This window comes from Bos taurus, chromosome 22 (genome assembly GCF_002263795.3).
Source record: "Bos taurus isolate L1 Dominette 01449 registration number 42190680 breed Hereford chromosome 22, ARS-UCD2.0, whole genome shotgun sequence".
NCBI lineage: Eukaryota > Metazoa > Chordata > Mammalia > Artiodactyla > Bovidae > Bos > Bos taurus.
Window position 1 is genome coordinate 58929077 of NC_037349.1, and position 14989 is coordinate 58944065.

The following is a 14989-nucleotide window of genomic DNA, read 5'->3' on the forward strand; positions in this document are numbered from 1 at the left end:
CCTTGCCACCTGTTTTTGTAAAGGAACTTTTATTGGAACGTACCTGCTGTGTACACGTTGCCTGAGCCTGTGAAGCTGAATGCATTTATTGCCTTGCGCTTTAAGAGCCTGTCAGCTCCTCTGTTCCGCTCTGAAATTTCCTGTGGGGGCCCTGAGGACGCTTGTCTGTTCCCAGCCACCTGTGTCTGTCCCCGCAGTGGGAGCGATGCCGCCTCCATCCGGACCAGGGCCACGCTGAGTGCAGATAAGAGTCACTACGTCCTCAACGGCTCCAAGGTACGGCTCTGTGGCCTCTGTGGCCCGGACCTTCAGCGCACTCACTGGCCACCGTGCTCCAGGGGTCGTCGGGGCGGACACATCAGCCCTTGACCATCTTCCTTTGTTGGCAGAAGAACTGGGCTCAGAGAGGTTCCCTGACCCACCCCATCCTGTCCGCCTTGTGGCAGGATAGGTACCAAGGCGTCCCAGCCTCAGAGTCTGTGGGCTTCTGGAGCGCCACCCACCTCGTTGAGCTGCACTCGTGTGTCTGTCTGTCTGTTTTTTCTATTACACGGAACTTGAAGCACACGCGTGTGCTGCTGGGAGCGTCCACAGCCGCCTCCTACCTCATCGCCCCTCTGTTCTGCTGCAGCTCTGGGTAGTGGTCAGGGCGGGCCCGTGCGACTCTGCAGGGTGCTCACAGCACCACTGGACACGGAGCGCGTGGTGGTGACTTCTGGGCTTCCCCGGTGGCTCAGCAGTGAAGAGTCTGCCTACAGCGCAGGGGCCACAGGAGACACGCGTTCGGTCCCTGGTGGGGAGGATCCCCTGGAGGAGGGCGAGGCACCCACCCCAGTGCTGTCGCCTGGAGAATGCCCCGGACAGAGGAGCCTGGCGGGCTGCCCTCCATGGGGTCACAAAGAGCCAGTCAGGACCGAGGCAGCTGAGCGCGACGCCTGCTCACCGTCTCCTCAGCGCCCGTACTTTGCTGTCTCGTGCCTGTTCCGTGGATTTTTTTTTTCCCCAAACAAGTTGCTTGAATCAAAATCCAAGTTAAGTTCTATGCAGAGCCGTTTGTCGGGGAGTCTCTCCACTTCCCCACCCTCTCCTACTTCCCTCCCACCCCAAGGTGTCCTGTGCTAGAGCCAGAACTGCCACACACACACACACACACCCCAGACACACTCACATACACACCACACACCGCACACACTCACACAGAAACCCGGACACACACGGCCCTCCAGGGAAAGCCTCGCTCTGCTGTCCTGAGCTGTGGTGGGCAGCCGACGCCGACAGGCGGCTGGAGTCCTCCTGCTTTCTTTCCTCAGGTCTGGGTCACCAATGGAGGACTGGCCAACGTCTTTACTGTGTTTGCAAAAACGGAGGTCGTTGATTCTGACGGCTCAGTGAAGGACAAGATCACAGCATTCATAGTAGAGAGAGACTTTGGTGGCGTCACCAACGGGAAAGCCGAGGATAAGATGGGCATCCGAGGCTCCAACAGTGAGTGGTGCTGTGTGCATGTGGGACAGATGAAGCGTGTGGCCCACGCATGTGTGTGTGCGTGTGAGAGAATGTGTGTGAGATACTAAAATGTGTGTGCACGCATGCGTGTGTATGTGAGAGATGAGGGCGGCGATGACTCCCAGGTGAGGTTCCCACTGCCCCGTGGGACGCCCAGCCTCGGGGGCAGCCGGGCCGGAGGGGTCCTGTCACGGGGCTCAGTACCTCAGGCCCCCGTCTTCCCCCGGGGCCCCCTCCTCCTTCGCTCCCTCCTCCGCGCCCAGGCCCGCCTGCAGCCCAGTGCGTACTCGGTCCACTTGAGGCCAGCGTCCTGGACGTGGCCCTCGGCCCGGCCAGAGCGGCCACACGGTCCTCACGGGTCCCTCAGAGGCCGAGGGGCTCAGCCTCTCAGCGGCCTTGGCTCAGACCACGGGGGCTCTGAGCGAGCGGCGAGCTGCGTGGCCTGTGTGCAGGCCGGGGCCCGAGCACTGGGACCCCGGCTGAGCTCCTGGCCATCGTGTTCCAGCCTGCGAGGTCCACTTTGAGAACACCAGGGTGCCCGTGGAGAACGTCCTAGGAGAAGTCGGAGGTGGCTTTAAGGTGCGTTGCCCGCTGCCCGGGCCCGCGGAGCAGGGAGAACCGGGCCCTGGGTGTCCCCCGCCCGGCTGGAGGCCTCGTCTGCCTGGGGCGGGCCAGGTTCCTGCCTGCAATTCTGGGAGGGCAGCCTGTGGAGCGCAGGGTGCACAGCGCGGGGTCCCGAGTGCCCGCCCTGAGTCTTTTTTTCTTGGAGTTAGATTGTGTTGTGTTTTCGTTGACAGGTAATTCACGTGGCAGAATTTGCCGTCTCCCGCACGCTCGCTGTGGTGGTTTTCAGGACAGTCACTGGGCTCAGCGCCCCACTCCGTGTCTGACTTCAGGACGTTGCCGTCACCCCAGAAAGCAGCGCCGTGCCTCCCCGTCCCCCACCAGCCCCGGCCGTCGCCGCTTAGTGTCTGCTTCTGTGGGCCTGCCTGGTGGGCTGTCTCCTTACGATGTGATGCGCATAGGGCTTCTCTCACGCTCTGTAGCCAAGTCACAGAGGTGTCGGGTGAACGGGCCGCATCGTGCCCCCTGTCATCAGCTGAGGGTTGGTTGTTTCCAGGCCATTTGAGTCGCGCTGCCGTGAACGCTCGTGCGCATGTTCGTGTGGGAGCACTGCTTGCCGTCCCGCTGGGGGCATGGCTGGAGGAGCGCAGGGCCGCGGGCTGACGGCACGCCGAGTGCTCTGAGGGCCCACCAGGCTCCCCCACGGTGGCTGCCGTTTCACGTCCCCACCAGCAGCGCTTGGGCCTGAGGGGCCCAGGTTTCCACAGCTCGCCAGCTTGTGTGCTCGTCCTCTTTAAGTGCTCACTCTGGCCTGGGGTGCAGTGTCTTCACCCTGGGGGAAGCTGCCCCCACCGGGCCTGTGCAGAGGGGTCAGGACTCCCTGGCCTTACGGACGTTAAGAGACTCGCCTGAGGGCGCCAGCCAGGCCCCGGCCCCCGCCCCCGGGGAGTGGAGCAGAGCGCACGAAGGGTGGATGCAGGGGCGTCCTGTGCGGCTGTCACAAGGAGGGGGCCCAGGCTCCCTGCAGGCCGTCCCTGGAGACGCCGTCCACTGTTGACATTCCTGAGTTCACAGCGCTGAAATACTTGTGTGCGTCTAAGAGAGGATGGCAGCATCTCTCACTCACCAGCAGGCCCTCGCAGGCTTCACTCGCTAGGGAGTGTGGCTTCCCGAGGTTGCGAGCTGCAGTGTTGCCCCGCGTGCTGAGGTCAGTCGCCGTCTGGGCCCCGGGGTCGAGCGGTCCGTGGTTCCTCGCCCTCCCTGCTTGGCGCCGCCCTGTGTGGCCTGTGTCCCATCATCTCCTGAGTCTGATGCCGAGTCCCCAGGTCGGAGCCCGAGCATTTTAAGTTCTTGGGCTGTGTTGCCGCGTTGCCTGCTGGACAGCTGAGCTGCACATGAGGTCTCTGTCCAGTCCTTCTCAGCGCAGCGTTTAAAGAATTTCTTTCCCACTGTGTTAGGTGAAAAGTGATGGTTTTAACATGCCAAAGGAAGTAGATTTCTAAAGACCTGCTTTGTGATGAGTGGGGCTGTCCACCCGTCAGCCTCAACACTGAAAAGCACGAGATGCTGGGGGTGATTCCAGAGATGGAGGGTGGGATGACCGCAGGCCCAGGAAGCGGAGTCCGGCGTGCAGTCAAGGAGGGATCTGGAGGACAGCTGTAGGCGGGGAAGGTGGCAAGGGGGCAGGAGCCGGGTCGGGAGGAGGGATGCCTGGGCCCAGGAGCCCCTTCAGGTCGGGCGAGCCCTCCAGGCTTCCATCGCCCCCCAGGAGGTGAGCCTGGTGTCCAGCCGTCCCCTCCTGTTGTTGTAAGTGAAGTTCAGGGTAAACTGCGAAGAGGCCATGAGGGGGGCTTGTTCACGGCCGTGAGCTGGCCTCCGGGGGCCTGGTGGGAAGGTCCCAGGACCCCAGGTGGGCAGTCGCTTCCCCTCGTAGCCCCGCGTCCCGAGACACATGAGGGCTGACGTCAGGGCTCGGGGGCCCAGGGCCCGCGTGTCACTTTGCACTGGAGCTCGCCCGAGCTGCCCGCCCACGGCCAGCTGCCGCACTCACCCGCCAGGACCCAGTCTGTCGCCCGGTGACTGGAGCACATGCTTCCAGTCTCCCCAGCCCCACAGGATCTGTGTTGAAAGAGTCTCCACTCAGCTTATTGAGCAACTCATCATACATTCAAACTCAGAGGCACGTTTGCTTAATCCGAGTCACCTCGGTGAGCAGTCTGCACGAAGCCGCGTCACGCGCTGCTGCCCCCACCTCCGGGCCTCCGCCCGGGGCTCCTGGCCTTGAGAGAGGCGGGCAGGCCCCAGGCCCTCTTGGGGCTTCGCACTGGCATCCACCGGATGTCTGGGCGCCCTCCTCCCCACCTCCCGACCCCCACACACTGGACTGCGCTCCCCTTCAGTCCCCGCCCACCATGCGCTGCCTGCTGCCTGGGGACTGCAGTGTCTGTGCCCCGTGGGGTCTGCAGGGGGCGCCTCCCAGGACCCGGCATCTGGTGCTTGGGTAGCAGCGTGTCCACTCGCCCCCTCCCCCGCTGGTGGTCAGGGGTTGGGGTCAGAAGAGGACAGAGGTCACCGTGGGAACTGGAGGCAGGGAGCACGTCCGTGGTGGAAGGCTGGGCCCTATGCACGCCAGGCAGGGGCTGGCACGGCCAGGGGCTCACCGCTCAGAACCTCAGGCTCTTCACCCCTTCAAGGGGCCCTGACGCTGAGGCGCGCCAGGAAGGTGAGGCGCTGGAGGCGGACGCCCAGCTCGTCTCAGCCCTGGCTCCCTTGCCCCAAGGCACGGAGGGCGTCCCCTTCCCTTCTGGGCGGACTGCACGATGCCTGTGAGCATCGCAGTGACGCCAGCCTGGTCTTGAGCGGTGGGGACTGTGCTCCCCGGCCCAGGGCGCTTAACTCCTCCGAGCACTCCTGTGGTCTTCAAGAAAGCCTCTGGCCCAAGTGGACGAGGCTCTCACGTGCTGTGCCCCCAGGGCCCTCCGGTTCCCCAGCCGGGCCCCCGGGGAGACTCGCACTGAGCCCCCTCTCCCTGCAGGTGGCCGTGAACATCCTCAACAGTGGGCGCTTCAGCATGGGCAGCATGGTGGCCGGGATGCTCAAGAAGCTGATCGGTGGGTGAGTGGGGGCACCTGGCCCAGCCCGGGCTCCCCGTGGCCCCGGGCGCAGGGCGGGCCGCTGCTGAGCCGCCCGACAGCCCGTCCCATTCAAGCCTGGGATCCGGGCTTGATCCAGAAGGAAGGGTGCATGGGGGCGGGTCTGTGGGGCCAAGGTTCAGGTCCCAGCTCACATGGGATGGGGTGGCACGTTCTGGGGGAGGTGAGGGCTGCTGAGCGAATGTGCAAATGCTAGCTGGACACCCGCAGGCCTGGCGATGGTGCCCCATGGGTGTCCGCACGGCGGGGGCGGGGGGCGGTGAGGTCAGTTTGGGGACCCTGGTCTCCCAGTCTCTGGATGGTTCCTTTCTTCTAGTAGAGTCCCTGAAACCCAGATCTCCTTCCCTTTGCCAGTGAAGTTAAAACAGGCCTCTAGGGTCTTGGGGGCATGAAACGTCACTGCTGGCTTTGCTTTGCCAGAGGGATGTGGCTGAGGCTGAGGCATGGGCATGCCAGGGGCTGCTCGCCATAGGGTGCTCGGTGGGTGCCTTGGAGTTCAGGGAGGGGGTGGTTTACAGAAGAGGAGACCCAGGCTCCCAGGGGGCAGTGATTTGCGCGAGGCTTTGCCCCCATCAGCCTGCACGCTTGGGGCCCATCTCCCTGAGCTGAGCTGCCACCACGGCCCTGAGCCCATCTGGACTCTGCTGCCTTGTCTAGAAAGCTTCTCAGGGTGAGAGCTTCGCTCTCACGCTCAGAGGCCGTGGAGCCCCTGGGATCCGGGAGCGTGGGAGCCCGTCTGGGGAGCAGTGGGAGGAGAGGCTATGGGCACTCGGCACCTTCAGGGCCGGCCTGGGACCCCGAAGCGGCCACGGGCCACGGGCCACCCTCCCGGGTGTGAGCCCCTGTGCGCTGCCCCGGCCTGGCGCCCCTCCATCCCCCACCCCGGGCACCGCTCAGAGAGGACGGGCACCCCTCCCCGGAGACACCGGAAGGCGGGGCTGTGACATCCAGGGTGTTTGGTCTCAGGGGACCCGCCTCTCGTGGTTCCCGTCTGAGTGCGTGTGGGTGATGACTTAGGAAAGCATTTCAGGACAGCGGGAAATTGTTTTTGATAACTCCACTCTTGCTCAGAAATGACCGCCGAGTACGCCTGCACGAGGAAACAGTTCAACAGGAACCTCAGTGAGTTCGGCCTGATTCAGGTGCGGAGGGGCGAGGGCTGGGCGGGCAGTCCCCCGCGCAGGCACTGAGAGCCTGCCCTCCTGGCAGGGATTCGGGGCGAAGACAAGCTTGCCCCCGGCTTGGCGCTCCTGGCCCCAGGCTCACTCTGCGGCTTGGCGGGCCTGGGTGTCCGTGCAGCAGGTCTGTCTTGACTGTTCTGACACTCCAGGAGAAGTTTGCCCTGATGGCGCAGAAGGCCTACGTGATAGAAAGCATGGCCTACCTCACGGCGGCGATGCTGGACGCACCTGGCTTCCCCGACTGCTCCATCGAGGCCGCCATGGTGAAGGTAACCCGCACAGCACGCCAGCCATCCTCCCCGCACTCAGTTGCTGCCTGGGCATTGACGAGGTACCCACGCCAGCCACCCCGGGACACCGCTGGGAGCAGAGTGGCAGAGGGACAGAGCCCTGCTGGTCTCCTGGTGGGCTTTGTGCCAGGCTGTCACCAGCTGACTGCTGATCACGGTGAAAGGAGAAAAGTATAACTCCACACCCACCAGAAAGAGCAGCAGGGCTGCCTTGGGAAGGCCTGCCTTGTTCTAGCTTACGGCCTTTCTATGTCTCAGTATCAAAATTGTCTTTCCTGAGTATTTGGCTAAGGCAGATACCAACGTTTCCTGTGTTTTTTGTCTTGGGCGGCAGGAGAAGTCAGTTTGGGGCCACCAGTGAGATGACCGGCAGGTCCCCTCCCCGGGCCGGGGTGGCCCCGTCCGGAAGCACAGCTCTGCGCCTAGGCCTCCCCGTGCGGCCCGCCAGCAGCCTGTGCTGACCTTGCCCCACATCCACGGCAGGTGTTCAGCTCCGAGGGCGCCTGGACATGCGTGAGCGAGGCACTGCAGATCCTTGGCGGCTTGGGCTACATGAGGGACTACCCGTACGAGCGCTTGCTGCGCGACAGCCGCATCCTGCTCATCTTCGAGGTGAGCACGCTCTGCCCACCAGCGCGAGCCCCTCCCACCTGCCTGCACGCCCCTCTGCAGGGGGTGTGGGGGGTCTGCGCTTCCCCTGGTCCCCCCCGAGGGCGCGCCCAGAGAATCCGCTGCTGTGAGCTCACAGGCCGCCCAGGACTGCTCTCCCGAGGCCCCTCCCCTGCCAGGACGTGGCGGTCCTCCGTGGCTGGCGGGGTGGTCAGCAGGGGTGCAGGGCCCTCAGCGTGAAGCCCAGACTGCCCGGGACGGGCTCGGGACAGCCCAGCGCTGTGGCCTCAGTCCAGCCCCGCCCCTCTGACCCACGTGCCACCAAGCGTGCCAGGCAAGCCGCCGCCCACACTGCCTTCCCGAGGACCCACGACTAAGGTGCTGGGGACTTAGGCGCCGTGGGCGTTGGCACCCGCTGCCGGGGAGCAGCCAGCTTCTTCCCAGAGGAGCTGGGCCTGGACCAGAGCGGCCTCCGAGCGCTTGCTGTGCCCTCGGTGAAGCGTCCCTTGCCACCCGGGGCAAGCTGCTTCTCCCTTAGAGACACAGAGTCAGGGGAAAGGTGTGACCCCTGCAGGGTGGTCGTGTGGGGGCAGGGCCCCCGGGGGGCAGTAGCCTGCCTGTCACCCAGGCCCCTGTGATAGCCCTGCTTCCCGAGGGTTAGCAGGCAGCAGCACGGCCTAGCTCGCCACTGGGGGCGGCCTCTGACCTGGATAATGTCGGCCCCAGGGAACCAACGAGATCCTCCGCATGTACATCGCCCTGACGGGCCTGCAGCATGCTGGCCGCATTCTAACTGCAAGGGTCAAGTAAGTACCATGTCCACCGTCTCCCCCCGAGGTCCCCCTGCCCAGCAGATGCCTGTGCTGGAGCAGCCGGAGGAGGGGACTGCCCCTTCCCAGGACGGGGGTGCACCTTGGTGGGGCTCAGCTCACTCCTGGGCTGCGGGAGAGGCGGGGCGGGGGTTGGGGGACGGCTGCCCGGGAAGCTGCCAGGGTCCTGCCCTGAGGTCACCCTGCCATCCACCCCAATGGCTTTTACAACCAGACCAATGAGGTAACCCTCAGACAGTCACTCTGGCATCTCCTCTGGCTGCTCCCGACGAGCGGGCCAGGGGAGGGGCAGGGCCCAGATGTAATCTGGAGCCGCCATGGGTGCCCTGAAGCCGTGGGCTACAGGAGCTGGTCTTGGGGCCCCAGCTCATGGGGCCTGTGCTCTCTGTAGGGAGCTCAAACGGGGCAACGTGACCACCATCATGGAGACCGTTGGCCAGAGGCTTCGGGACTCCCTGGGCCGCACGGTGGACCTGGGACTGACTGGGAAGCTTGGAGTTGTGCACCCCAGCCTTGCGGTGAGTGGCCCAGCAGGGAGCCAGCCCCCCGTCGGTATGTCTGTCCCAGAAGGAGCGTGGCTGGGCACTGGGGAGATCAGTCGGTCCATGGGATCCCAGGTGGCCCTGTCTCCACCGTCGCAGTGGCGGGAGGGCCTGGGCACACAGTGGGCAGTGCCGAGCTGAGCCCTCCGCTGGCCCGGCAGGATGGCGCCCACAAGCTCGAGGAAAACGTGTACTACTTTGGCCGCTCTGTGGAGACCCTGCTGCTTCGCTTCGGCAAGGTACCTGGGGCAGGGAGGCCGGCAGGCTAGCATCTGAGCCAGCATCCAGCGAGTGTCCACCTTGGGCACCAGGCCTGGAAGGCAGGCCTGGTCACCTTGGAGGGCTGGGGTGCGGAGCAGGGCTGGCCGTGGCTGCCTGCCCTGTGGGCTATTCAGCTCGGCAGAAGCCGGGGTGGAGGAACCCTGTCAGGGGCACCTTCCAGTTGGCGAGAGGCCCCCTGAGGCCAGGAGGGGCAGCCCCGTGTGGCCCTGGGTCTTGAGAGCTGATCCGTGGCTGCTGTGGCTGAAGTGATGGAGCTCCGGCCTCTGGCCTCAGCCAGGCTGTGGGACGTGTCTCTGCCCACGTTTGGGGTGTAGAGTGAGGCGCAGAGGTGGGCCCCGGTGAGGACTGTGGGGCAGGGGTCCCAGGGGCCACGTCTCCCCCACTGTGTTCCCAGACCATCGTGGAGGAGCAGCTGGTCTTGAAGCGAGTGGCCAACGTGCTCATCAACCTGTACGGGATGACGGCCGTGCTGTCTCGGGCCAGCCGCTCCATCCGCCTGGGGCTGCGGGCCCACGACCATGAGGTGAGCCCCCGCCTGGGCTCACGACAGCCTGCGGCCCCCTCACCCTGCTTCACTGGGGCCTGCGGGCTGGGGGGTGTGGGCCCGTGTCCTGGTGGAGTGAGCATGCGGTGCCGTCCAGATGACCTGGGCTCACAACAGTGCTGCGGCTCCCCTCACTGTGCTTTACTGGGGCTCACAACAGCCTGCGGCCCCCTCACCGTGCTTCACTGGGGCCTGCGGGCTGGGGGGTGTGGGCCCGTGTCCTGGTGGAGTCAGCGTGCGGTGCCGTCCAGATGACCTGGAGCCAGGGGAGGTTGGCGAGGTTGGCGGCGTTGCCGAGCTGTGGCCATGGCAGGGGCTGGTGCTCTCAGCTCCAGCGGGCGGTCTGTGCTGCTCAGGACACAAGGCTGCTGCCTTCCGCCTTCCTGCTGGAGAGAAGAGGGGGTGACGGCCGGGGTCCCGGGCCAGGCTTCCTCTCCCTCTGTGTCCCCGCGCATCTGGACGCGCTCTGGCCCACGGCTTCGGGGTCGGGACACCCTCATGCCAAGGAGGTGTTGAATCACCCCCCCGGACACAGGGCTCGTTAGAACCTAAAGCCACGGCTTCCGAGCCCAGCCGCCTGACCCGTCAAGGTGCCAGCCTGGGCCGACAGACGGAGGTCTTGGGAGTGCAGAGGTCGGGCTCCAGGGTGGGGCTGTGCTAAGCCCAGACTGCAGGGCCCCCGGCAGTCATCCTCGGGGATGTTGGTTCTGGCAGGTTCTGTTGGCCAACATCTTCTGCTCAGAGGCTTATCACCAGAATCTCTTCATCCTGTCTCAGCTGGACAAGCGTGAGTGGGTGCTGGGCTTGAGGGGCGGGGGGACCAGGCGCCTGCTGAGCAGCAGAAGGGATGGCACGTGCTCCAGGTGCCGTGGGCACGGACGCCGAGGTCGCGTGTGCCCCGGGGAGATGCCTGCGCCACCAGGGCCCCTCCCCACGCTCCCTGAGCCCAGAGGCCCCTCCCCGCGGGGCGCTGCTGCCTCCAGGGCCCCTCCACAGGGTGAGCTGTCCTTGGAGAGAGCGCTCCAGCAGCGTCCCTGCTGTCACGGCCCTCTCCTGTTTCCCGCGTAGATTCTCCAGAAAACCTGGATGACATGGTCAAGAAGGTGTCCCAGCAGATCCTGGAGAAGCGGGCCTACATCTGCACCCACCCCCTAGACCGGACGTCCTGAAGAGGGCCCGCGTCCCCACGGCCGCCGCCCTGGATACGCCACAGCAGCCCGAAGGCGGAGAACGTGGTTTATTACAAATCGACTGTTTCTCCTCTTCACCCGACCTGTGGGCACTGCTGCTGGATGTGTTCTTGGCCTGTGAGTGGACGCGGGGTAAGCACGGAGCTGCAGAGACTCGCCGGCTCGGGGGGCACCCAGAGGAGGCTGGCGGGCACAGGTCCTGGCCTGGGGGCTACGTCTGTGAGGCCGCACGTTCTCCAAGAAACAGCTCAAAACTGCATACGTGTCACTGGTTTTAATTTGGAGCAAAAGGCGCTTAACACGCACCAGGAAGCATTTAGCACGGCGTGTCTGCCCTTCGAGTGTGGGCAGTCTAGACACGCATCTCTTCTGAGCCAGCTGCGAGTGGACAGAGCTTGATCCTCAGGCCCACCATCTGGGGCTGGCTTCCAAGGCCCTTGGTCCTTGGCATGAGGGCTTTGCGCCTCGGCGCTGGGCCTGCTCCGGTGATGCTGCTGGGGCAGCAGGGCTGTCCTGGGGCTCCTCGGCCTCTCCTCGAGCACAGCTGTGTCTCCCCCTACATGAGCGGCGTCTCCCCCGGCTCGAGCAGGGCTGTGTCCGGGCCCCCGTCTGCTCCTCGCTGACATCCTGTTCTGCATGCTCACCTGGCAGGCTTCAGGCACTGGTCTGGTTCCTGGGTGGTTTGTCCAGAAAGCTCACCCTCTACATTGTCTTGAGGCGTCCAGGCTCTCCTGCTCCCCTGAGGGGGAGTCACTGCCCACGGGGGCGACGGGAGCCACACAGGAGCGGCGCTGGCTCGGGTGGGGCTGAGCGAGAGCCCAGAACCATGACAGCCTCTCTCCCAAAGGTCCAACCTGGGGTTTCGTGAGGAAGTTGTTTCCAAAGCTGTGAGTGATTTGCAGGCGAGGAGGCGCTCTGCTCAGGATGGAGAGCTTGTGTCTCCCGCGCGGCGCCGTCAGGAGGGGCCGGCTGCACGGGAGCCCACCCAGGCCCGCTCCATCCCTGCAGTGTCCGTGTCCACATCCCCTGCGGGGCTGTTCTCACCGCGTGGAGGTGGGGGGAGCACGCGCCTGCCCATGCACTTGGGGACCTCGTCCCAGAGGGGACGGAGAGCCGAGCCGGGCCTTCCCAGGCTGGGCCACCCGTGTGACCCTGGGCCAGAGACCCCCGACGGAGCGGGGGTGTCCCGCAGCCCAGAGCCTGGGGGTGCCGGCCCCCGGGGCGCGTCAGCACACACTCCTGGGTACAGGCTCCGTCGCCAGCTGCCCGTGGGAGTGCAGGAACAGAGGAGAACCGAGTTGCCCGGACCCATCCTCCTGGGCAGGGAGTCTGGCAAACCTAGTTGGCAGCTAGTCAGCTCTTTCCCTGAACGAAAGTTCTGGCTTTGTTAAGTCACACGTTGTGGTTCCTCCTCACGTACAAGAGGGTAACGAGGACACAGAGGGGTCGTCATGGCCCTTCCCCTTGGAGGGATGAGTGGCCGGGTCCGAGAGGGTCCCGGGGGGCCTCTGGAGGCAGTAGTGCCCTCTCACAGCTGAGAAGGCAGGCACAGAGCGGAGCGGGGTGTACCGCCCAGAGCCCCGCCTGCAGTCTGCCAGCCCTGCCGGGGCCGAGGCCCCGCTCTCACCTGCCCTGGGCTTGGGCGCAGGCGGAAGCTCCAGGAACTCCGGCGGCCGTGTGTACAGGTTGAAGTCCTGGTGGCGCCGGTCCCAGCCCCACCTCTCCCGCCGCAGCACTGGCTCCAGCAAGTTGGTGAACAGGGCCTTCTCCCTCCACTCCTGTGTCGGGCAGCAGCAGGTCAGAGGAGGCCCCGTGCACCCCTGCCCAAGTCCCGCTCTTGCCACCAACCTCCGTGGCAGCGCTGATGGGCGGCAGCCGCAGGGGCCAGGTTGTGCCCATGCTGTGGAGACCCGCCGTCTGGAAGCCGTTGGGCGTGCGCCAGGCCTGACGGGACTCCCTGCGGGCCCTCCTCTCCTCCTCCTCTGGGTCCAGAGGCCCCACCGTGGCTGACAGGTACTTCTGTGAGTATGTGAACCTCCTGCCCGGCTCCTGTGAGCAAGCGCAGATGGGTGGGTATTGTGCCCAGGAGTGGGCCAGGCGCTAGGGCCCTGTTCCCTGGGTCAGAGGCTGCTCCTGAAGCAGCCAGTGCTAGAGGGAAGCCTTGGCCCAGGCGTAACGGTTCTGCGAGAGCCAGGGGCCCGCGGCTGTTCACAGCCACACGCCGCTGGGACGGCACGGGGCCCCGGCTCCCGCTGTAGGAGGAGGGTTCACGTTTAGTGGGAACATGGCCGCTCCCCCTGCGCCAAGATCCCCGCTGACAGTCGGCCACGGGGTCAGAGGAAGGAGCCCACAGGCTCTCCCACCGCCCCGCCCTGCCCACAGTGGGCACGCTGGGCTGCTCCGGGCCCTGCGCCGTCACTCACCTTGGCCATCTCCTGATACAGCTCCTTCTTGGCCAGCTCCACAGAGTTCAGGGTCTGGATACTGTAGTTATGCACGGCGTGCGTGTCTGGGGCCGAGACCCGTATCACCCTCGCTGCAGAGCTGGGAGGCTTCCTGCCGATCTGGGAGGCCGCCGAGATGTTCCTCTGGAGAAGGAGACGCCGGTCATCCCCCACACAGGGCGCCTCTGCAGCCAGCAGGTGTCGGTGAGGGGGCCTCTGGGAGGCGGCCACAGCCCCAGGTTCCCACCAGCAGTCTGGAGCCCACCCAAAGCAAGAGACACCGTCCCACCACCCACAGTGGAAATGAGCGGACTGCAGCGGGAGCCACGGGCTGGGCTCGCAGTCTAGTCTCGAGAGGCCACACAAGCGGGTGGGGGCCGGCGAGCACCTCAGGGGGGGCGTCACGTCCAGCGTCCAGCTGTGCTCATGGTGGGGGGCCCGGGTGCACTGACCCGTCTGCACCGGGGAAAGGGCAAGCCCCCTGCTCAGCCTCACCCCAGGGCCGGCGGGTGGGTGACGACCAGACACCAGGGGTCCTGCCTGTGCTCCTGACCCACGCTGGGAAGCGGACAGTCGCCTGTGGGGTGCAGACAGCGGCTGTGACTTCGTCTGGGGGCCTGGGGCTCTCTGCTGGCCTGGGGCTGATGGAAGCGGCGGAGTCCCGACTGCCAGCCAGAGTGAGCAGTGCATGTCATGCGAAAGGCCACACGTGGAGCCAGATGGCTCGAAGGGACAAGACAAGAAGGTAACGTCAGGATCACCGTCATTTAGCAACACCAGGTAAAGATGTGAGCGCTGTGAGGCAGAAGTTGAGACCAAAGCAAGAGCACTGGCTATGAAAGCCTCAGGGTCAAGAGGAGACAAGTGAATGAGACATACTGCCACGGCGACACAGTTGCAGAATGAACTGGGAAGCTGGGAGATCAACCGGACAAGCTCCCTGAAAGGCAACCTCGGATAAGAGGGTGACAGTAAGGACCCAGAGCGCGGAAGGTGGAAACACGAGCAGTGGCACCGAGACAGGAGGGGCCGGGAGAGGAAAGGCCGCAGAAACGGCGTCGGAGTCCACACGGAGGGTGCGGGTCTGGACACAGGATTAAAGGCCCGAGGGGAGGAAGGGCAGGAGGGGCCGCGCGAGCGTGAGTCAGCGTCCCAGGGCGACGCGTGCCATCACACACAGGCTCCTGCACGACCGGGATGAGAGACGGTCTCCGGCTTCCAGCCTGCTGCTGTTTGACAATCCAGTCTCAAGATGAGCGTGTGTAAATGAAGGCTGTGAGGGGGCGGGGGTGTGAAATAAGTGACGGCCACGGAGGAGTATCCAGGGCTTTTCCAAAAGAGGGTTCATGACGGCTGCCTCGGGGCATCAGGGCGCGCCCAGGAGCTGCAGCGGATTCCAGAAACACAGGTGGGGCCACGGGCACCACAGAACCAAGCTGCCAGAAGCCAGGCCACCGCAGGAGATGCCCACAGTGTGGGGCGATCCTGACCTCAGCCCATCCTCTGGTGAACAGAGGACCTAAGGGGACCTTCCAGCCCTGAACTTGGCGATGTGCTGACCGCACAGACATGGCCAGTGGGTTCATCTCACACGAAGGGAAGGAAGTGAGGAAGACTGGTGTCCGACCCTCTCCAGGAAGGGCTAGGTTTGACTCCAAGGCGGGGGGCCTCAGTGTACGGACTGTAAGGGCGGGGATAGGATGACACGGGGAGCCTGAGCCCTGAGCCCAGCTGCTCTGGCCCCGGTGTGGGGCTGGGGGCTGTGCAAGGCCGTCTCTCCGGAGCCCTCGGCTTCTCAGTCCCTGATACCTTTACTGCCCCAGGAGGAGGGGGGTGAAGTGCTGATCTGACCCTT

General features: G+C 65.1%; 2 protein-coding genes across 11 annotated transcripts in view; one reads left to right on the plus strand and one right to left on the minus strand.

Annotated features, from left to right (window-relative positions):
* ACAD9 (acyl-CoA dehydrogenase family member 9) overlaps positions 1 to 10947 on the plus strand; it is a 47635-nt gene extending 36688 nt beyond the window's left edge. For 5 of the 7 annotated variants that reach the window (XM_024983043.2, XM_059879875.1, XM_059879872.1 and 2 more), the window contains 13 exons: positions 198 to 276; positions 1311 to 1485; positions 2012 to 2085; positions 5105 to 5180; positions 6294 to 6364; positions 6553 to 6672; positions 7177 to 7305; positions 8029 to 8108; positions 8524 to 8650; positions 8836 to 8913; positions 9351 to 9479; positions 10215 to 10287; positions 10569 to 10947. In XM_024983043.2, the coding sequence (XP_024838811.1) occupies positions 198 to 276; positions 1311 to 1485; positions 2012 to 2085; positions 5105 to 5180; positions 6294 to 6364; positions 6553 to 6672; positions 7177 to 7305; positions 8029 to 8108; positions 8524 to 8650; positions 8836 to 8913; positions 9351 to 9479; positions 10215 to 10287; positions 10569 to 10669 (1312 nt within the window). In that variant the 3' untranslated portion in view covers positions 10670 to 10947. 7 annotated transcript variants of the gene reach the window in all.
* Positions 9479 to 14989, minus strand: part of CFAP92 (cilia and flagella associated protein 92 (putative)) — a 40447-nt gene continuing 34936 nt past the window's right edge. For 3 of the 4 annotated variants that reach the window (XM_059880139.1, XM_024983327.2, XM_059880141.1), the window contains exons 14-17: positions 13114 to 13278; positions 12539 to 12739; positions 12318 to 12468; positions 9479 to 9886 (exon numbers count right to left, since the gene is read on the minus strand). In XM_059880139.1, the coding sequence (XP_059736122.1) occupies positions 9642 to 9886; positions 12318 to 12468; positions 12539 to 12739; positions 13114 to 13278 (762 nt within the window). In that variant the 3' untranslated portion in view covers positions 9479 to 9641. The remainder of the gene's footprint in view (positions 9887 to 12317; positions 12469 to 12538; positions 12740 to 13113; positions 13279 to 14989) is intronic. The other variant, XM_059880140.1, reaches the window with a different exon arrangement.